This window comes from Microchirus variegatus (assembly GCF_963457635.1).
Source record: "Microchirus variegatus genome assembly, chromosome: 17".
In the NCBI taxonomy this organism is placed as follows: Eukaryota; Metazoa; Chordata; class Actinopteri; order Pleuronectiformes; family Soleidae; genus Microchirus; species Microchirus variegatus.
The window spans coordinates 9,741,631-9,763,930 of record NC_139818.1 but is presented as its reverse complement, the minus strand read 5'-3'; the positions used below and the strand labels follow the sequence as shown (position 1 = coordinate 9,763,930).

The window sequence follows — 22,300 nt, the reverse complement described above, 5'->3', positions numbered from 1 at the left end:
CAAAAGACCGTACAGCATAGTAGTAAACCAAGGGGTGTCATACACTCGTATAACATTTTCAGCTTTTATACCCAGGATACTTGTGCAACTTCAGCTTAAACTACTTTTTCCTTGGATTTGCTTGTGTGAAGCAATTTTCAATTAAAAAACGATTTATTTTATTTAACTCCTTTTTAAGGTTGTATAATAATGGTGGCACAAACACAACACATACTGATCCCCAATAAGCCTTGATTTGACTGTTATTCTCCTACCCACCACAATGCTGTTTTCATGGGAAAACAATGGACTTCACTTGTGTATGCTAAAATTCTCATGTTCCTCTATGGTGGCTGTCGGTCATCAAAAGTAATTTGTTCTTGTAATAGATCTACACTTAGCAAACATGTTAAGGATGTGCTGTTAAGGGCTTTTCTACTTAACCTGGTCTAGAGGCTAAATGTGTAGCCTGTGGCTAAAAGCATGGGTGTTTCAGGAAGGCTCCCCCTGTGCAGCATACCTGAAATAAAATACCATGTACTCTTTACCTGAATATTCACAACATGACATTTTTAGTACACTTATTTATTCTATTGAGTCATAATTCTGTAAATTTTAGCTGTGTGTGAAATATTGAAAACTTTGCCATTTTCCCACCCATGCAAATCCGTCAAGTGTTGCAGAATATGAGTGAAAGCATGAAATGACCTGTGAAATACATTTAATTTTATTTTGCACATTTAAAACACTGTACGGCTGTATTGTTACTTTGAAGTCTAAGTTAATGACACATGACTCACTCTGAAGTTCTCAGTTTAGCCGTGTTTTGTATTCATGTCTGTAGTGGATACCCAGTGATGCATTTCCCCGTACGAAACAACTGTTGAAAGCAAGCATTTGCAAAATGGGCCTAGAGTTGTCCTTTCAGAATGCTCTGCAGGCTCACCTGAGGGGGTAGCTACACTGGAAACACCTGTCTTTAAAGTCAATAATGTGAAAGAATTTATCTCTCTTTGCTGTGACCTTTCTGTGTAAGTTGTGGTCAAATGTATTGTGTGATTAATTGTATATTGTGTGACATTGCAAATCTGGGAGAAAAAAAGTATTCGACTGTATTTTTTTTCTGTATGATTTTTCTAAGCTTATTCCTTGGCTTATCATTCCAGGTGTCCCAACATGCACCCTGAAATCCATCTCTCCCTCCTCTTAACTCTGCTGCTTCTTCAAGGTCAGTGGAGTCATTTTGTTTGCGCACTGTGTTGCGTTGAGTTTCGCTTGAGAAGTACCCTCTCTACTTCTCTGGTATTCAAAATATTCCCAGGGTTACAAACAGTTGCATATTGAAAATCATTTGTCGAGTGTAAGTCTGGCTGATACAGTTTATAAGGTTGCCATGATGAAATGATTAAAAATGCATATTATGATAAATGATTGATATAGATTTTTGTTCATGAGTGACAGTTGAAGAATCAATAGGTGGCTTTAATGGTTAAACATCCGTCACTCTTCATCCCTGTCCTCTCTTGGAGTTGAGCCTCACCAAACTAGTGTTTAATTCATGACTGCAGCTTCTGCTATCTGCTCCACTGTAACCTGATTTTCTCGTTCCCTTGCTGCAATTAACTGGAGGATACAAACACACTGGTCGAATGTCGCTGCCCAGAATCGTTTCGACCTAGAGCAAAACGATGAGATACCAGTAAATACCATCAGAAGGCAGTTTCTCTGCAGATTCAAACACCACCACACACTTTTAGTGGTGTGTTAATATGATATTTAGATATTATTTTTTAATGTATTTAAAAATTCTACATATCTTTAAGCGCAGTTATCACAGAGACTGGATACAGAAAAAAGCATCAAACAACATTTCTGAACTTCCTGGCGAATCATGTATAGTTTGACTAAAGTTGTGCTGAATATGAACATATAGATGTTATTTTGACACGCATGTTGACAGGTACGCTTGTAATAGTGTAATAAAATCACAAGCGAAGTGAACTACAAAATGCTTGGTTGATGCTCCTGTGTTCGACCTGATATTTTTCACAGGGTATTTTACAGCTTTAACCTGTCGAGTCCTCCGAGTGCTGAAGAATTCCCATTATCTTCTCTTCAAAGCCATTTCCTTCCTCTTGGGCTCAAAATGCTGCTCGTTTCCAAGCTTTTATAGCTTTTATAGCAAATCGACGGTTGTTCTCCTGGAGCCAGCAGTAATGGTATTTGCCTGTGGGGGAGAGGCGGGAGTTTTGGGGCTGTACAATCTTTAAGTTGTTTTCAAAAATGACAGCTTTAGCACCACGTGAACTATTTATTACTGGCCACTTTAAGACTTTGAACCTGAGCAAACCAGACTGTTTTCACCTTGTCAAGACGCCCCATTCTTTCCCCCTGTGCTGACAACACAGATAACATGTTGCAGTGCTCTGCTGACAGGGACTCCATGTAATCCAGCCTGTCAGATTAAAGTTCACACATAGGAGGAAGGAGCTGATTTCATGCGAATGTTCCTTTCATCTCCCAGACTACATTGGTGGAGGAAGAGACTGGTGGGATTAATGTCTATTAGATATAACCTCCTCAGCCTCATTATCTTTCACCTCATTTCCCTGCTATAGGTTTTCATTCATAGGCATTAAGGATACACAGCCAGTTTTGCTGGAGGCACTTTGGCTTTAACAGACAGTTTTTGTTCAATGCAATGGGGCCTCACTGACCATGAGAAAGCAGCTTGCCAAGACCCTAAAAACTTTCACTGTCTTAAAGACTGTCTGGAAGACTTTAGGCTGGGAAAGAGGTTGGAATTAGGGGCGGAAGAAAGGGTCAGGATTGTGCAGAGGTCAAAGCGTGTGCCTCTGGGTTGCAGGTGCTACTTTTGTGTTATGATTATTAGTTTGTTTCTTTCATCCTTTCCGTGATATGATTGAAGACTTTTTTTATGCGTCATCTGTCTTTTAAATTTTCAAAAATGATGTTGATGGCTCACTGACTTGTAACAAGGAGAACTGAGCCTCGATCACTCCCACTCTGCACCTGAACCTCTGTCTTTGCACCATAGAAGTTCGGTAACTTCGATTAGTATGTAACTCTACATTGGATAGGAAAGATATTTCATTGTCTAAAGCTTTCTTTGCAGCATAGTAGTGGGTAGGTAGTTGTTGCTGGTGCTGGAGTAACAATATGTCCGCAGAGTGGGTGTGGTGGAACAAACAATGTTGCCTATATTGCACCATCAAGATGGCAATCTTAACTAGTAAAGCAGACCTCCGCCAAGGCAGCTCAGTGCCTACAAAATACACCCTGCTGGTGAACCTGGGTCAGACAGCGAGTGTTGTAACCAGTGATATCGTCTACGGATCACAACCAAAATGTAATCACTTGTTCCAGGTCCCATTGCGGACCTTTCCTGAAAATTTCATCCAAATCCGTTTGTGACTTTTCGAGTTATGTTGGTCACTAACTGACAGACAGACAAACAAACTCCGGCGAAAACATAACATGCTTGGCGGAGGTCAATAAGACACCACCCCTGTAAACTGGTTTGTCTGTTTACTTTCATCCAAATATGGTCATATGCAGAATAATCGATAATCAGACTAAGACATGCAGAGCCCCCTACAGTATACATCTTAATCAGATTATATCCTGTTGAGTTTTCACTGCATAATATGAAGCCTAGATGTGAATCCTAATCAAGCAACCTGTGTAAACATCATCATCTGAATCAGATGAGACAGCTGACATCTGTACATGAAACTTTGCTTTTTGACCTTACTCCTTTTTGAGTCGAGGAACAGCTGTTAAAACAGGAGGCGGACAGCAGAGACTATCCAGCAAAGTGGGCAGGGATGTACTGAGAGTTTCTCTCTGCTCTGATTCAAAAGAAGAGAAGGACTGTTCATGTTTGTAAAACCATTGAAGTGCTCCCTCTCTGTCTCTGGGATGGACAAATATCTCTGGGGTTAGTGGGGACAGCAGCGCCAGAACAGTAAAGTCCCATGTCCCTCTGGCCGTCCTCTCTGGTCTGTACGTGTGCATGAACAGAGCAACGTCCCCGCCAGTGAATGGAGCCAAAGAATGGCTTTCTTCACTTGTCTGTTCTCATTAGCTGCAGATACTCAATTATCCACCTCAGATGGGGTCAAGTGGGAGTCACTGAAGTTCATTATTCAGTTCATCCCAGTTATTTTATTGTGTTGGATTTAAAAAAAAAAAAATCTCTAATGATGAGTGACACAGCATTTATCCCAATGTGTGCCAAACACATGAATATGGGGAACACCAGACTGACACAGACCCTCATTTAGTATGAACAGAGTTGCGGGCTTGTACACGCATGTAAAAACCCAAAAGTGCCTCTCTGTGGACCCCACCCACAGTCACTGATATCTTAAGAATATGTTTCTTTATCTTTAGCTTTATCTTGCCATCTGAGAAACATTTCATCCTGGAAACAAGTTTGTAAACCTCTCACTCTCCCTACAAAGCCCAAAAAGAAAAGTTTAAGCTCAGGGCGACAAGGGTGGTCTCCTAAGTGTATATGTCACTTGAGCAAATCCAAACAAAGGATTTCGAACAAAATAACACTTAAACCTAGTATTAGAGTCAGTATTTTATGAACAACTCCTTTGTGCCATGATGTAAAATGACTGATTTTCTCTATGGACTTTAGTTCCAGTTGGGAAAAGCTCCCTAGATATAGAAGCACGCATATTCTTATGATGTTGTAGATTTAAATAAGTGTATGCCTTTTCCAGCAAATTCAGTAACACTAAACTGAGATCAGTTTAAAAGTGCTGTTAGCATCATACGTGTATAGTACCATGTATAGTGCAGGCAGTATGTGTGCACATTGATTTAACTGACCACCTTGTTTTTTTTGTCTCTTCTAGTTCAGCAGGGCACCGCCGTGCAGGAGATCCAAACCAGCCATGAGAACATCTTAAAAATCAAATCTGCAGGAGAAAGTGAGTCTGTTACCAAAACTGCGGTGAACATGGCAGGCAACATGGAGAACGGAACATGACGGGTGTTGTAAAATACGACGCTGATGAGTTATAAATAGAAAATTACAGTCATTTGAGTGATTTTAAAAGGATCCTTTAAGGTGGCAGGTGGTCTTATTAGCCTGACCTCCATATTAACAAAGCCAGTGACTGACAGACAGACGGGACACACTCTCCACCTCTCGTGGACCCTCTCCCTGATCAGATGCACATTCTAACATGACAGAAACACTGGGGATTATTTGTGCCGCCGGCAAGTACAAACACGCCCGAGGAAGAAAGAGTAATGGTAATGGTTTTGTGGAAAAGAAAATTGAGCTCTGGCATGCTCAGCTTTTATTATGTGAAGGTATTCTTTTCATCTGCAACAGGTCATTTGATAGGTAACCGGGATTATCCTATAATATCACAGTGTCAGAAAAGGAATCTATGTGCCAGGAAATGTGTTGATTTGGACCAGTGCTTCAGAAAATCTGGCACATGGTTCAATGGTGGATTTATTGCAGATGAGTCAAATAATTAGAGCTGTCGGCGCTAACACATTAATCACAATTTATTAAAGGCCAGACATTATAGTTTTTATTATGTCTGAAAGAGAAGGGAGAGAGAAAGTGGTGTCAGTCAGTGTCACACTTTTAAAAACTGTTGATGGTCACCACTGTTTTTGTCCAGTACAATTATTTGCTTTATCTTCACAAAATCAATGAAGTTCAGAGTTCAGAGCTTATATTCTGAAAACATGTGAACTGATTCAAATAGATTATGTTGGCCATATTGACAGTTAACTAACCAACTAAATGTTTGGTTTGAAAAATTAAAATAAAAACACTGCTGTTGTCATGAAGACAGCCAGTTTTGTTGAGTAAATTAAATTCAAATTAACTTTATTTATATAGAACCTTTCATACATATAAACATGTAGCACAAAGTGCTTTAAATTAAAAGAAAAGAAAATTGACCCCCCCCCCCCATAATTAAATGGAGTGTGGCTGAGCACTGATGGACCAAGTGAGGAAACACCAACCTATGGGAGTCATCCCCCCTGAGAGTCGTCCAAGGCCATGACTACAGGGGCTGCTGCCGCTGCAGAGACCACCCCGACCCAGACAGCTAGAGGCCCATACCACGGCCAGAAGTCCCTGGGCTGGGACTCCCCAACTATCCAGGCCTGGACAACCCCTAGGATGGCACCCCCAAATGCAGGACAGACAGAGCTCCTGGAGTGGAGGGTCCCCATGAGGAGAACAATAGAGCTGGAAACTAAGAGACAATAAATGTGTACTAAAAGAAATGAAAAAGAAAGGGAAAAAAACTCCTAAAACAACATAAATGAATGTTAAACCGCTGCAAGCAGCATTAAAAATACATGAATAAATAAATAAGTAAATTAATAATAAAACCCATAAGAGAAAATTAATAGCCAAAGAAAAATGATAGGACAGCATAAATGAGAAAATGTCAGTAAAATAACTGATTGCGTATGTTAGGCTCAAAGAAACAGTTATTCTTAAAACTCAAATGATGCACTGTAAATATTAACGGTACGAGTACGTACTGTCTTCGTAACAAGCTGGTGATTAAAGACGACATCCACATTATTACAAATGTACTTGTTGATCCTTGACTAGTCTAGAATGAGTTTGGATCTACTATGTGTTGGGACTGACCTTTTAATGTCTTGTGTGTGCTTACATGGACAGTTATGCAGTGCTCAGCAGCTATGGATATTCTCTTTGTCATGGATGGTTCCTACAGCGTGGGGAAGGGCAGTTTTGAGAGGTCCAAACACTACGCCATCAAACTCTGTCAAGCACTTGACATTGGACCAGACAAGGTTTGCTCCTTTCTTCCCCCCCTCTCTCCTTCTCTCTCTGCCTCTTTCTGTCATGTCGATCAGTTCTCATATACCTGTGTCCAGGTGCGAGTGGGTGTGATTCAGTTTGGCTCCAGTCCTCGGTTGGAGTTTGCTCTCGACACGTACGCCACAAAGCAAGAGCTGAAGAAGCACATGAAGAAGATTTCTTACAGGTATGATCTTCATATACATGTATCACCTGCAGTTGGACACTGTTTTAGGACGCTTGACAGTTTATTTACAGTGTAATTTGGGGTTAAATCTGTCTTGTTTTTCCTCTGTAAAAGGAATATGTTTCAAAGAATTTAGAATACTAAATGTCTAATATATAAAAGCTCAAACCTAGTTCAAACATTGTGATGATTTGAGCAGTGTATTAACATCAAATCATTCTGTATGTCCTGTTCATATCCTGCATATAACATGATGTATAAAGTATATGAATAGAGGTGTAATCTCTACTAAAGTTGCCTGGCGTATTTTCAGACTTATAACCAGATTAAACGAGTTGGAGATAAAGACAGAGATTAAATAGAAACTTGTTTTGACAGGACAGGATTTATGTTAAAGTCATGTTGATACCAAACACACACATTATGATTACCTCCAGAGGCCAAGTAATACCCAATGTTCCAAAAGGCGAAAAACAAATTCATTTCAGATTAGAGGCACAGCACAGGTGCTCACTGGATAAGAATGGAACCCGAGGAAGAGGATGGTGATTAATCTGAACAGGGCTGTTTTGGCAGGGTGATTGAACTGCTGTGGTGCTTCATTCTTATGGTATTTTGACCAAAGCATGACACAGACATGTTCATTAGGACACCAGGGAACTAGGTTAACTTAGAGAAATAGAGTATGACTCCTTTAAGCACTGAAAATTCAAAATAATTTAAAAATAATAATGTCCTGACCCATAAACTCAGACACCAGATTGAGTTTAAAAATTATATATGGAGCTATCCAATTTGATTCATCAGTGTCTAAGACAGAACTTGTCCAAGATATGAGCACATCTTGTGTTGCGTAATATGTGTTTATGCATGAAGGGGGGAAAAAAGCCCTTACAATTTAGTCTGCACTTGCATTCTAAGAAACCAATACCTTGTACTGGTGACATAAATCAGTGGATGAGAGTTAATAAGGTTATAAAGTTAAGCCTGAGGTGCTTTTTTTGTTTTGGCTCTCTCCTCCTGTATTTTCAGCCCCAGAGAAACTGCAGAAAGGGATGGAAAAGAAAGATATCACATCACTGTCTTTGTTTAGGTCACTGACTTTGTGTGAGTTTTTCACTGTCTAGTAGAAAAACTGAACGAGGGTTTCTGTCCTTGAGGGGCAATTATCTCTCTTTGAAAGAATGCATGTGTTTTTAAACTTTCATGTGTCTTGAGGTGATGATTTTTCATAGAGCCATCATCTCAGTCCAAGAAAAATAATTAGCTTTTCACCTTGGCCATGACCAGAACATGTTCTCTTTAGCCAGTATTGTTCCAGAAATGACACACAAAAACACTAACGCTATTGAAAAATCACTATTTCATCCTGTGAAATCCCAGAGGAGGCAGCACCCAGACGGGCCTCGCTCTCAAGTACATCCTGAGGAAGAGTTTCCCCGGTGGTCGTAACTCTTCCTCTTCTGTGGCCCGCATCGTCATCCTGTTATCAGATGGGATGTCTCAGGGTAACACAGCACAGGCGGCTGCACAGCTCAAAGAAACAGGGGTGGTCTTGTTTGCCGTCGGCGTGCGATATCCCAGGTAAACTTGATAGTCAGTAACTACATTATTTTGTCTCTCTGTTATCAGACGCTATCAAATATTTTTTTTTTCTTATGTTCCCATGATTATTTTATTTCTCTCTTTCACTTATTTTCTGTTTGGACATGGGTTTTATCCCAAAGCTTCCAGAGGTAATTCTGTACAATAACCAGTATTATAAATTATATCATTAAAACATTATGATCGGTGTGTTTCGACTTCATGAATTTATCTTTGCATTCAAATAGATTTCTGCTAATAACGTAACTTTATTTTTTAAAGGTTACGACTGCTTTCTCTGTTGTTTTCTTCTGTGTTTCAGGTGGGAGGAGCTTCACGCCCTGGCCAGCGAGCCAATGGAGAGCCACGTGTTCTTTGCCGAGCATTTCTACGATGCTGTCAACGGCCTGTACACAACACTGACCACCTTCTCCGTCTGCAATGCTACACCAGCAGGTGGGACTTTTTTTGTGTGACATCCAACTTATATACTTAGTTTGATGCCATTGGGCTTTAAAGTTGCATTATGTAATAAATCTAAAGCAACTGGCCGTAACATCCTCCTAATATGTCACAGAGACTCAGGAATAATGTTCATATAACAAACTGAACTAACCAACAACAGAGCAGCCACAATATTTGCATTAAAGAAAATCTTTTGCGGACTGCAAATCATGTTTATGTCTTGAAATCATGTTTTGGCATGTGGCGCCACCTACCGCCGTCTACCAATCATTGCAGTCAGTAGAGTCTCAGCTGCCAAGCAAACACAGGTTGCCAGTTATGTCTGAGCTACAATGGCGGAGCCGAGAGCACGGATATCCAATACCGAGGGAACAGTTTAGAAATGATATGTATTTTTTCCACACCTGACCCTACTAGGGATCCGTAGAAATCTTACATTTGATACTTGGCCAAATTGGAGTCCTCTTTAGGTCTTTGCATGTATATCACCATAAACTATATAACGTTATAAAAGGGGAGGCGGATGCGACTCGCCGAAGTCTTTTTAGTATGAGTGTATTAATCGTTTTTGGCCACATTTCTACATATGGCACCTTTAAATGCATAGCATAGGTTTTGGTTGTTGGTTGGTGGTGGTGGTGGTGGAGGAACTTGTGATTGTACAAAATACATCTGCGAACTGTTAGACAGCGTTTTCCAACCAAAAAAACTGAGGTTTGTCAACTGCTCACTCACACACCAAAGTCTATTCAGAAAATCTACATTTTTAATTTGTCGGGACATTAGATCGGTTGGTCTACAAAAAACCTAAACTTACAATTTAATGATTGAAATGAAGAAGCAAAGCATTATTTAATAGAGAAGGAAATGGGAATCTTAAAATAATTGCAGTTCTCCCTTTACCTAACGATTTACATTTCCATAATTCTTCCATATCTGTGTTTTTCTCCAGGCTGTCAGGTGGAGTCGTTTCCCTGTGAAAGGAAGACACTGGAGACAGTGAAGGAGCTCCAGGGGAATTTCATGTGTTGGAAAGGCAACAAAGGTTATTCCCCATACACGTCTCTCTGTCCCTATTACAGGCAAGTGACACCATTTTAACACACTCTAGTTGTGTAAAAGAGCCCTCTGAGAGGTTTAACTTGAATACATGATGAATGTTACCGTCATCCTTTCAATGTTTTTCTCCAGAGGCAAGTTTGTTTTTACAAATTTAATTCAAACTGACAAAATTTTAACATTTTCTTTGGTCAAATCTGCGTTTTGCAGGTACAACAAGGCTTACAGGAGACACCAGACAGTTTGCCATCGAACCATCTGTCCAGGTAACTATACTGTCCTTCCCCTTTGATTCCTTTTCTGACTTTTTTTGTAATAGGCTATATTAATTTAGTATACTGAAAAGTTAGAGCTGTAATATCACATGCACAAGCAGATTGCAGGCACGTGTGTTAACAGCGTAAAGTGTTAAGACTGGAACATAAGTTTTATGAACATCATGTAATCATCATGTTTCATGTAAAAAGAGCTGAAACTAGTGATTGAGACTATTAAATCTTCATGTTTACTGATGTTATCAATCAAGTGAGACATTGATGTTATGGTTCTTGCTTAGATTTGTCTGCACAGCAATAGTCTGAATTTAATTTAATTGCCAATTTATTTTTTCTACTAACTTTCATATGCATCCGTCATCTTTTTGAACCATCACTTTGTGCTTCTGTCTCTCTCTGTAGATCCCTGTGACTCTCAGCCCTGCATGAATGGTGGAACATGTGTATCAGAGGGTCCAGAGGGCTACCACTGTGTGTGTCCACCTGGCTATGGAGGAGACCCACACTGTGGTTTGTTAACTGTTTTTTTGTTTTTTTTAGGCATGTTTTTATAGATACATTCTGTGCTGTGTGTGCCCCCCATGCTGTAATGCAAGCTTGAGACAGGACAGTTTGTTCTCACTGGAAACGTGTCTGCCATTTGGGACACATGGAAAAACTGATTCTAGTTACATAACAAAAGGCTCACAATTAAGTCAACAATATCTTACAAATATGTTTTGTGCTTTTACACTGTCTTTTCTTAAAGGTGCATTATGTAATAAATCTGAAGCAACTGGCCGTAAAATCCTCCTAATATGTCACAGAGACCCAGGAATAATGTTCATATAACAAACTGAACTCAACAACAACAACAGTACAGCCAAAATATTCACATTAAAAAAAATATTTTGCGAACCGCAAATCATGTTTATGTTTTCAAATCATGTTTTGGCATTCGGCGCCATCTACCGCCGTCTACCAACAATTGCAGTCAGAGTCTCAGCTGCTGAGCAACCACGGGTTGCCAGTTACGTCTGTCAGAGAAATGGCAGAGAAAACGAAACCTAAAAGACCTCGGTATTTTGAATTTGAGTGTAATAACCTTTTTTGGCCACATTCTTACATATGGCACCTTTTGAGTTTGTAAGCTGTTCTCTCACCTGCACCAAAATCCATAGAGAAACTTGATCACTTTATTTCGCTGGGACACAGGAGCTGCTTATCAAATGCTGACTCATTTGGTAAGTTTGTGTCACTTGCATCAAATCCCAACAAATATTTCAAACACCAAAATCACAAAATAACACATTTGAACTTAATAACAGAGGCAGCAGTGGATGGATATCTCCTGTGTGCTGTGATGTTAAATTGCTGAGTTTCTCTATGGACTTTGGTGTGGGGAGTTAACCTAATGACACAAACTTCAGTTTCCTGTTTGAAAAGTCCATCTATTAATTAGCAAGATAAGCAGGTGTAGATATTATTTGACAACCTTTTTAGTGGCTGATATTAGTGTATCCTAGAGTCCCTGCTGGCAGTCGTGTTTTCAGTGAGCGCGAGCCTGGTTCTCTGTGAATGTGGCCTACGCAGCTCAGTCCGTGTTGACTGTGTATCATACAATTATAGTAACAATAACTAAGTAACAGAACACTCCATCCCTCCTCAGCTCCTCCGTTATCCCTGGACTGCTCCGTGGACTTGCTCTTCCTGCTGGAGGGTTCTGCCTCTTTGACCTTGGAGGGCTTCCTCCGCCTCAAATCCTTCTTAAAGCGCGTCCTGCAGACAGTGATTGGTTCTGACAGCCCCAGTAAAGTCGGCTTGGCCGTGTTTGGTGGGGAGGTTCAGGTAGAAGCCCAGGTGGGTAAGTTCAAACGAAATCTGAAGGGTCTGCTCAAGGCAGTGGAGGCGCTTCAGTCAGTCGGCGGCGAAACCAAGACAGGACAGGCTCTGCGGTACGTCACGCGCCACGGCTTCGTGAGCGCACCGGTCTTTGCCGATGTCGCAGATGACCTTCCGCGCGTGGTGGTGCTGCTCACTGCCACCCCTGCTGTCGACGAGGTGGTACAGCCTTCCAAATACGCCAGAGACCGAGAGATCTTTCTTATAGCGGTGGGACCAGACAACTTAAGGGGACAGCTGAATAATATCACAGGAAATCCCCAGAGAACCCTCACTTACACATCACCTGACAAGCTGAGTGCCAAGATCCCTGAGCTCAAGGCCAAGATCTGCAGTGTGGACACACAAGGTGCGTAATGAGCAACACACAGTGATGGAAATTCACATCATAGGTGGGCTATTCTGGTCAGGCTGAGGTTTATTTGAATATAGTATATATAATACTATAGCCATACACCATATCAAGTTTACATTATGTTTCCAGTCAGAATAGAAAAACCTATTCTTAAAATATCGTAGACTATCGATTTTATCCAGTGATTAGTGCCATGTTTTGGTTAGATCAAGCCTGTATTTCTCAAGCTGATTCTTAGTGGAGTGGATAGATGCCCATTCTGTCAGCACTGACTTTGTGTCCATAGTACTTCATACAATCACACTTGCAAAGTATCCTTTCAGTCAATGTTTCATATTATTATATTTTTTAATTTGTGTCCCTCCATAAATATTAAAATGTAATCTTACAAATCCTGTTTTTAACATTTGAACTCGTTGTCTAGGTTGTCTGGGCCAAGCCGTGGACCTGGTGTTTGCTGTGGATGCCTCAGGTGGAGTGAGCAGTGACAACTTCTCCATCCTGCTGGACTTTGTGCGCAGCCTCACCGTGCAGTTTGACATCAACCGTGACGTGGCCCAGGTGGCACTCGTGACGTACGGACGGAAACCCACCACCGTTTTCCACCTGGACACCCACGAGACGGGTTCCGCCATCCTCAAGGCAGTAGACGAAGCCAACTACATGGGCGGAAAGGCTTCAACCGGAGCAGCTTTACTCCACGTCCACTCCAGCGTCCTGACTATTGCCAAAGGTGCACGACATGGAGTCAACAAGGCCGTGGTGGTGCTGACTGATGGTTCGGGTGGAGGCGATGCCCTGGTGCCAGCACAAAAGATCAGAGACAATGGAGTTTCACTGTTTGTGGTCGGTACTGGAGACATCCAGAGGGAGAGGCTGCTGCAGATTGCCGGTTCAGAAGACCACCTGATCACTGCGTCGTCTTATGAGGATCTCAAGTACTTTGAGGATGTTCTGGTACAGATGCTGTGTTCAGGTGAGCCGCATGCTTCGAAATACTAAATCCAGTACGTTTTTGTCTGATTATACTCGGATGTATGTTTCTTTAAATTTTAGGGCATGGTATGGTATGGTATAGTATAATAATTTTACATCAGTATTTACTATCTTGTAGATTCAAGAAGGAGCCTCACCACATGAGATATCATCAACCAACCATTAACCAACAAAGAACATATGACAATCAAAAATACAGTCAGTCTTGAATTGGTTAGTCCTAATAAGTGTAGCTTTTTTTTGTTTTTATAACCTTTCGTATGAACTTTATGCAAAGCCAGCTTTACATAGGCCGCCGTTTTGCACTGCCATGTTTCACCATGAACAGATGATTGTTTTGAAGGGAAGACGTGCTACGCATATAAATAAAAACTGATATAAACTACAGAAGAAGGAGGAAACGGCAAAAAGAGTTGAAGAAGACTTGTAATGTTGTTTACATCCTTTCTGGGATGCAAAGGCCACTGATGTGCTTTGGACAGGGAGGAGTGGGTAGAGTCTTTTTGACTCTATATTCTCACCACTAGATGTCACAAATCTTTACATAATAAACTGTCCTGTACTTGAAGTGAAAAAAGTACAACAAGTTCATTCTTTTGGGTTCTTTTTTCTGTTGTTTATAACTAGAAAACCAATATTTAGTACATTTTTGTAAATACGTTTTCTCCGTGTATTGTTCTGTGTATTCATGCGGAGAACATCCTGATGGTTTTAGTTTGGTTTAAGAAATAACAAAGGAGGGCCTGAGGAGTCTCTAACAAAAAAAAATATGATTATGAAACTTTACATTTTGCTAATCAGCTGTTCTCTATTCATGTATTCCAATCAGAGATAAAGAAGCCAGTAAACCTGTGCAGCCCAAACCCATGTATGAACGATGGAGTGTGCGTCCTCTCAGGAGGAAGCTTCCGCTGTCAGTGCCAAGGCTACGAGGGACCTCACTGTGAAACAAGTCAGTGGTTTTCATTTTAGTCGCTTCTCACGAATTTCACATTACATTTTCTATTCCCTTCCGTTTTAAATATTCTTTGAGACATTTTTTGTCTTTCTCTCTGTTGTTAGTAGGATTACTCCAGAAATGCTGAACCTATTTCCATAAAACTTTGTGGAGCAGTGGGGCATGGGCCGTGAAGGAAGGAATCCACAGGATTTTTGTCTGCTTTAATTTTGCAAGAGAGGCTCAAGGGTTGGCAGGGGTTTGCCAACCCTTGAGCATATGCATGTCATGAGGAAATCCTTTAAGTTTGGCGCAAGCTCTGAGTTGAACTCAAGGCTTAACTTATTAGATTATGGTGGTCAAAGGTCTATGTCATTGTGACCACAAAAAAAACATTTGCTTTGTGAATACGTCATCTTAAGAACGCCTCAGGAGAAGCTTTTCATTACTTTAATTTGATACAAATTTTCACATTAACTCACAAGTTCACTGCATGTCCTTTGCCTCTTGGATGTTTCAAACTGTAATATGTAACCTTTAAAGGGGACAAATTATTGCAAAATCAACTTTTTAATCATTTAAATCCTTGTATTTGGGACTATCAGTCGCCAAAGTGTGCAAAAAGATGACTCACTCATGTTTTTATGGTCCTCCTCAGTCTAAGTACAGGAAATAAAACACGCAATGTTGACTTCCGCACTCATAAGGACATCACAATGCACTAATTGTTGTCTTGCTCATCTCTGCTTTGTCCGTAAAACACGTGAGTGTGCTGGCGAGGGCAACAGTATCCAAAAACTGGAAGTCCGTGAAAAGTTCTATTCTTGGCTCCACAGTGCAGCACAGAGTTCTACACAAACTTCCAGCCTCAGAAGATTTATCTGTCCAGTGGATTCATGTTATATATGACGGCAATGTGCCTGCTAGAGCCTGCAAATTATCACTTTTCCAAATGCTAACTGCTGTTAGCTCCCAGTAGCCTCTGTGGGTGATTTCCTGTTCGTTAAGTTTCGTTTTACCTTTTTTTTTTTTAAGGTGGACCTAAAGAGATACTACTAAACAGAGTGTTCTGAACAGGGCTGTTTTGGCAGGGGGATTGAACTGCTGTGGTGCTTCATCCTTTTGACCAAAGCATTTCACAAACATGTTCAATTGGACACCAGGGAACTAGTTTAACTTGGAGAAATAGGGTATAATATGAGTCCTTTAATGGTTAATTATAACGGTGTTTGGTTTCCTTTCACTCGGCAACATGACGATTTGTTTTATGTCAAGATCAAACAAAGGCAACATCGATAATGCTAGTAAAGCAAGACGGCTGCATACAGGTTGGAGTTTGACTGAAAACGCAAAGAAGCAACCACGGATTGTTAATTCTACTGCACAAAAAACACAGTGGTTCAATAGTTTGATAGGATAAATGCTTCTTATTCTCTCCCATCCCTGCATTACTGCTGTATAAACACAATGTAAATGCTCCCTAATTCAGTTTTCATAAGAAAAATGCAGCATACAAAACATGAAGACCAAATGGAGGCAGAAGAGCAACCCAAAAAAAATCCCCCAAAAGTTACACACTGCAGCTTTAAGTCATTTGGAAAGAAACTGTTGGTCAGTGGAGGCCTACAACATCAGGGCGGTACTTTTAAAAATTTAAAATAAAATAATACTTCTTCTGTATTTATGCAGAAGTCACCAATTCCTTTGTGTTTGTGTTCATAGGAAGCAGGAGACCTTCATCCAGGGGAGATGTTCCGAGGTCCACTGGTCTCAGGAGGAAGAGCAGACAGAAGAAAAGCCACCAGGAGCTGCTGCACCACTACAAACTGAACCGCCGGAGAAACGCTAACTGACACATCATATACACACACACTATCCATGGAAACAAATCACCTCTGGACTCCTACACTTTGGATTAAAGGGAACATTAATGTAATTGTTTCAGTATTTAAATTTGAACATGTGCCTTCATACTGTATGTATCTCTGCTGTTGTCTCAACATGAGTGTCATGTACTCGGAGATGTAAACTTTTATATTATATTGTATATCTGTGTCGTGGTTTTTCTTCTCAGTGTTAAATCATCTCAGCATTCTTTCCTCATCCAACTGAGAAAAAAAACATTTGTCTCAAAGATGTTTTATACGGAGTTGCATTCTAATTTAAATAGGCCCTTTAAAAAAGTTATGTATGTAATACTGACATAGTTTACTGCATCCACCACTCGCTATTGAAGTTTGATGTTTGTAAACTGCTGTAAACACTCTGCTGCACCAAAGTTCCTAGAGAAAATCAGCATTTTTAGCTCACAGGGACACAGCAGCTCCTGGCTTTTTACTTGCTTCATCTGTAAATATGCATCACTTGGGTTCATCTGAACAAAGGATTTTAAACGTCTCCTGTGTGCTGTGATGTTTAATTTCCAGGTTTTTTTTCCTATGGACTTTGGTGCAGGGGATGCATGATTTACAAACAGCAATTTTCCAATCATAGGCTAAGTAGCTAAAATCTGTTTTTCCTTGTGTTCCTGTTACCAGCCATGTTTTCAGTGAGAGTGAGGCTGGGTCTCAGTGCAGGGGGGTGCACAGCGCTGGTGTCAGTGCCTTAAAACTGCACTTAAATCTCTTTAAACTGTGTTTTAAGGCTCTAATGAACACAGTATTTTTTTTATACATATTATGCATTAAAGTTGCCACAGACATATTATTACCACTCTTCTACTGTCTTCAACAATATCTAATAAGTAAAAGTGTCTGTTTTTAAAAGGTAGATATTTCATCTCAAACTTTACTGTCATTAGTGAGGAGTTCACATGTTAACGTGTTTCATGTGTCCTCTGCACGTGACCCTCGGTTTATATTTGATATGTTGATAAGGTTTGAAAACATTTTTCAGCCGGTTTTGTTGTCAGTACATTTTTTTTATTTGAATAAAAAGTGCATTTCTAGCTAGCAATACAAGCCAAAAGGCCAAAGAATGGTGTAAATATATTTACATCTTGGCTACCAGCATATATGAACCAAGCTACAAAAAGTGTACGCAGTGGCCATTTTACTACAAGGGGGGTATGCTGTCTCACACTTCAGTGGTGTCAAATATTTGGCCGTTTGTAACATCCTTATGAAGAGCAATTGTTAAACTGGCCGAAATTCTCCTTCATCAAATTCCTTCTTGGAGTGACGAGAGAAACGAGAGAACTTGAAAAGTCATTTAAAACCAAGATTGTCCAGTGGTATTTGAAAGGATGGGTTGCATCCTGCTCTGATTGGCTCTTCATACTCTTGGCATTGGAGGTGACGAGGATGAAGGATCCAGAAGAGGGAGGATGTGTATCTTTCAAACGTGTCTGTTCTTTGCTTAAGTGGGACAGATGTGTGGATTTAATCAGGTCACAGGAGACCAAATTGTTCCCCTCCTAAGTGGTGGATTTCTTTTCCCATTCCTGGAAATACAAAGAAAAATCATGAAGTTTTTATTCAAAACGTCTTGCACTCCATATGAAATCTACAGCCTCACCTTAGCTTTCTGCAGAACGTTGCCTTTTGTGCCCATGATGGATGAAGGTCTGCTCTTTAGTGCAGAGGCTGAATTGACAGGTGATGCCTGGTCCACACTGAGGCTGTTGTTTGAGTGCTGGGATGAAGACGATGATGATGATGATGATGATGTGGAGGAGGAGGAGGACAAGGATAATGATGGCTGGGGAATAGGCAGGGTTGTTGCTTTAGACTGAGGACAAAAGGATAGAGAGGTAGTTCAGGTTATTTCGTATCCCTTTGAAATCAGGGATTTTAACTCAGAACACATGACCAGTTGGTGTAGTGCAGCCTCGTTGAGTTATTGTGTGTAATGTAGGTTGAATTTAAATGAACACAGAATCACAAAATAACACACCTGAAGCTTGTATGATATCTTAAGAACATGCTTTTTGCTTTATCTGGCCATTAGACAGTCCTTGCCAACTGGAAACTGACTCTCTTGCACCAAAGTCCATGAACAAAATCAATGTTTTTAGTTCAGGGGGACAGTAGAGCTGCTGGTCTACTGCTGCCTGGATCAGCTAGTGTAACTTAGTTAAATCCGAAGGAAGGCTTTGAAAAACCAAAGTCACTAAAATAACACATTATCATACAGATTGAGGCAGCGATGAATCATCATTTCCTGCTTCCTGTGACCTTAAATCACAATTTTTGTCACTGGACTCTGGTGCAAAGTGACACAATCCTTGGTTACAGCAAAGTGAAGTGCATAATCTTTAAAGCGGACCTAGACCATAAGTTCCAATTAACGTTGTTTTTTAGTGTGTATCTGCGTCATTATCTGCTGAGAATGCTGTGTTGGGCTCAAAGGGCTGAAAAAACCCGGTCCGGTTACGTAAACATCGGTTCTCCGGAACAGCAGATAGTCCTGCTCCGGGCACTAGTCCGGGCACATTCTAACTCTGGGTCTGACTCCGGGTCAAAGTCATAAAAGGGACTGCGGCGGGGAGTCGTGAAGAAGCTATTTTTAAACATTGTTAAAACAATGTTTTGATAATGAGTAGCAATGCATCCACCTTTCCAGAGGGGGGAGCTGCGCTTCTGAGAGCGGGTGTGCTGATTATTGGCCAATCACAAGACAGATAGGAAGGCTCTACTCTGGCTGGCTAATCACAAGACAGTCTGTCTTCTGGGGGTGAGATTTATGTCTGAAATATCGCGGCTCAGAAGAGCGTCAGAAAAGACAGATTTTTATCGGCTCGTTTACAGCAACTAGGAGGTTTTTGACCATAAAAACAAGTTAATGTATGTAAGTAGACCTCCATAACTAACATATATGTGCAACAGGACCACTCTATGTGAGCTTTAAGATGGTGCACACTGAAGCTGAGGCTTTTGTTTAGTGGCTAAAATCAGGGTTTTTTTTTCTGTTGTTCCCAGTCACAGACATGTTTTGCTGAGCTTACATGCTCCAACCTCCACAGTCACACCCCGACTTCAAAACCCCTGAAGTATCCCTATAAAGTTAAACTTGGGCTCTGGAAGACAGGTTTCAATGGCACTAACCGTGGGTGTTTCCTGGAGGCTGCTGTCCAGCGTGGTTCCCAGTGTGAAAGGCCCCGACTCCACCTTCTTCAGACTCTCCTTGACCTCCATCAACCGAAGCTCCACTTCAACCCTGCGTCGCTCCGCCTCCCGACACGCCTCCTCCCTCTGCTTCAGACGAGCTTCTATTGAGGCCTGCTGTTTGGGATCTGAGGGTAACGGACAGCCACACAGTCAGTCAGTCATGCCCATCAATTTCTGTTTTTTTTTTTTAATCACAAGTGTAACAGGAAATGCATGTGCACCTTGGCAGGTACTGAGCTCCTCTTTGGTCTCTCTCCTCTCCTTCTTCAGGTTTGCCAGGCTGCTCTTCACCTCCTCCCTTTCTTTCTCCAGGCGGTCGCGCTCATCTATGTAGCGCCGCATGTCTGCCTCTGTGCGGTTTTTACCCAGTTTCCCTTCGACTGCACCAGAAGAACCTGAGGATGGAATGTTGAAAGTCTGATAAACTGACAAAACGTTCATTTTAGTCACAAAAGGAACATCAGGGGAAGATTTTCCACATGCTTCTCAGATTTGTGGGTGTTTATCCTGAACTGCTTGATTTGCCCTAATTTCAGAGAAAATTCTTCAGTTAATGCCAAACACACTCAAAACTCCCAGAGCTTGGTGACTTATCTTTGGAATCTTGCCTCTCTGCCATCTTCCTGTCAGTTGTAGGATTGTTTTATACATTGAATTTTAATGAATTAATGTTGCCACATGACATGGTCAATTATGCCAGACAGCCTTTTCATTACTATTATGCAAATGAGTGATTTTCCATATAAATTATGCACATTTTCTATGCACTATGTATTTACGTTTTCTACTGAGACCTGAACATGTTTAAACTGTATTATTTTTGTAATTAATAGAAATCATTTCTTTTTAAATATAAGTCTACCTTCCACTGTGAAGCTGTGTTTAACTGCAGAAGATGCAGCTTTTCACTAGAGGGAGCCGTGGTAGTGTTTTTTATAGAGACTGGGCAACTGGTTGACTCATGTATGTATAATAATATTTCAGCACTTATCAGTTATGTTCTTATTCCTACTTGGAACACAGTTTCCACGGAAGCCCATCATCCCAGTTTCATCCTCTCACCTAGGGTATGAGCTTTGGGCCGCAGGGGCTGGGGACTGTGGGGGAACCCAGCAGCTGTGAGAGCTGTTCCTCCTTTGTGGACAGAGGAGGTAAAGGCCTGTGGGATTTCCACACTCATCCTCTTGGGAGTCTCCTGGCTTTGGGATGTGGTTTTCAGTGGTTGTGTTTGCTGTGAACTGGCACTCGATGACGACACTTGCTCTGGTTTGCTGGTGGCAGAGGTCGAGCTCTGCGTCTCATTTGACACAGGCGTTGGCTCAGGCTCGGGGGAGTTATTGGAGCTGACCTGAAATCAGTCATTTCATGATAATTAGTTACAGACACAGACAGACAGGCAGAGAGATAGAGTGCAGCTCAAAATCACCTCTTTAAGTGGACTTGAATAGTCTTTCTGTTCTTCTGTCTGGGCTGGGGAATGGCTGATGGTTTCTTTGGTGGGCGGGGATTTACTTCCACTGGAAGAATGGAGAAATGACCGCACAGTTACTAGATCCAGGTAAACTCTGTGTTCACTCTCCTGCTCTGTTCCCACTGAGTCCTTGGCATCCTGTGTGCATGATTCACTCTGCTCCTGAAGGTTGTTGTTGTCGTCCTGGGCGTCTGTCGGGCCGCTCTCCTCAGCATCCTGCATGAAAACATGGACGACGTTAAGAGATGGAATGTGGCCAGATGAAGTGAGTCCATGCAACTGATTACAAAACAACAGGGCAGAGGTTGACGTGGTTGTTTCTCTCGGCAAAAACAACCACGCCACATGATTTCACCGAGCCCTTTGTCTGTTTTAGGTTTACAGTAATCAGAAAAGTTTGTCAACCTGGACTGTCTAAACTCTCGGGTATGTCATTTATTATGTATGACTGAATTTAAGTCTGGAAAATTCAGTGATGTGATGGATCAGAGTGTTCGAGTGTAGCAAGAATGTTCTTGGTTCAAATCCAGGTTCAACCAGGGTCTTGTTCCCCCTCCTGCTACTCCTGTCACAGACATGGAGTTTAGGATCATTTTAATTAGAGACACACTTTAATGCAGACAGTAGGTGTGAATGGAAGAATGAATGGTTGTGTTTATATGTTTGTCCGGTGACAGACTGTTGACCTGTCCAGTGTGAACCCTGGCTCTCCCCCAGAGTCAGATGTGATTAAAGTCTTAGAGTGAAAGCAGGGAGCTTTGGAGGATAGGCGGCACAGATAATGGATGGATGGGGAAATCGGTAATTCATCCCTTGTAAAGGATAATGGAGAGCTGGTGCCGTGTGGGGCAAAGGACCCATTGCAGTGACCCGGATTTGATTCCACCCACGGTCCTTTGCTGAGTGTCTTCCTCTCTTTCTCTCTCTCTACCTTCAAGCTACTCTTACCTATCTCATAAAGGCAAACAAATCATAAAAAATAAATTGATATTTGAGCAGAAACCATCAATAAATTTGTCATTATGAAATTCATTGGTCATCAATTATGTATTCACTCTGGACAGACTGAAAATAATGTGCACATTAGTTAATAATGAAAACAATTAGCTGCGTTTGAATGAGATTATACATCACTGTCCTTTCAATTTTAATACAA

General features: G+C 41.2%; 2 protein-coding genes across 2 annotated transcripts in view; one reads left to right on the top strand and one right to left on the bottom strand.

Annotated features, from left to right (window-relative positions):
- Nucleotides 1-1,155: 1,155 nt before the first annotated feature.
- On the top strand, nt 1,156-16,418 carry vwa2 (von Willebrand factor A domain containing 2; the record flags this gene model as incomplete). Its single annotated transcript, XM_083903518.1, has 13 exons — nt 1,156-1,207; nt 4,872-4,946; nt 6,686-6,819; nt 6,904-7,013; nt 8,397-8,597; nt 8,920-9,053; nt 10,015-10,144; nt 10,332-10,387; nt 10,799-10,906; nt 12,045-12,626; nt 13,057-13,608; nt 14,458-14,580; nt 16,288-16,418. The coding sequence occupies 13 exons, from the start codon at nt 1,156-1,158 to the stop codon at nt 16,416-16,418; spliced, it is 2,388 nt and encodes a 795-aa protein (XP_083759644.1).
- Nucleotides 16,419-17,713: 1,295 nt separating this feature from the next.
- afap1l2 (actin filament associated protein 1-like 2) overlaps nt 17,714-22,300 on the bottom strand; it is a 52,327-nt gene continuing 47,740 nt past the window's right edge. The window contains exons 14-19 of the mRNA XM_083903891.1: nt 21,100-21,360; nt 20,736-21,021; nt 19,895-20,068; nt 19,611-19,798; nt 18,082-18,294; nt 17,714-18,007 (exon numbers count right to left, since the gene is read on the bottom strand). Of these exons, the coding sequence (XP_083760017.1) occupies nt 17,981-18,007; nt 18,082-18,294; nt 19,611-19,798; nt 19,895-20,068; nt 20,736-21,021; nt 21,100-21,360 (1,149 nt within the window). The 3' untranslated portion in view covers nt 17,714-17,980. The remainder of the gene's footprint in view (nt 18,008-18,081; nt 18,295-19,610; nt 19,799-19,894; nt 20,069-20,735; nt 21,022-21,099; nt 21,361-22,300) is intronic.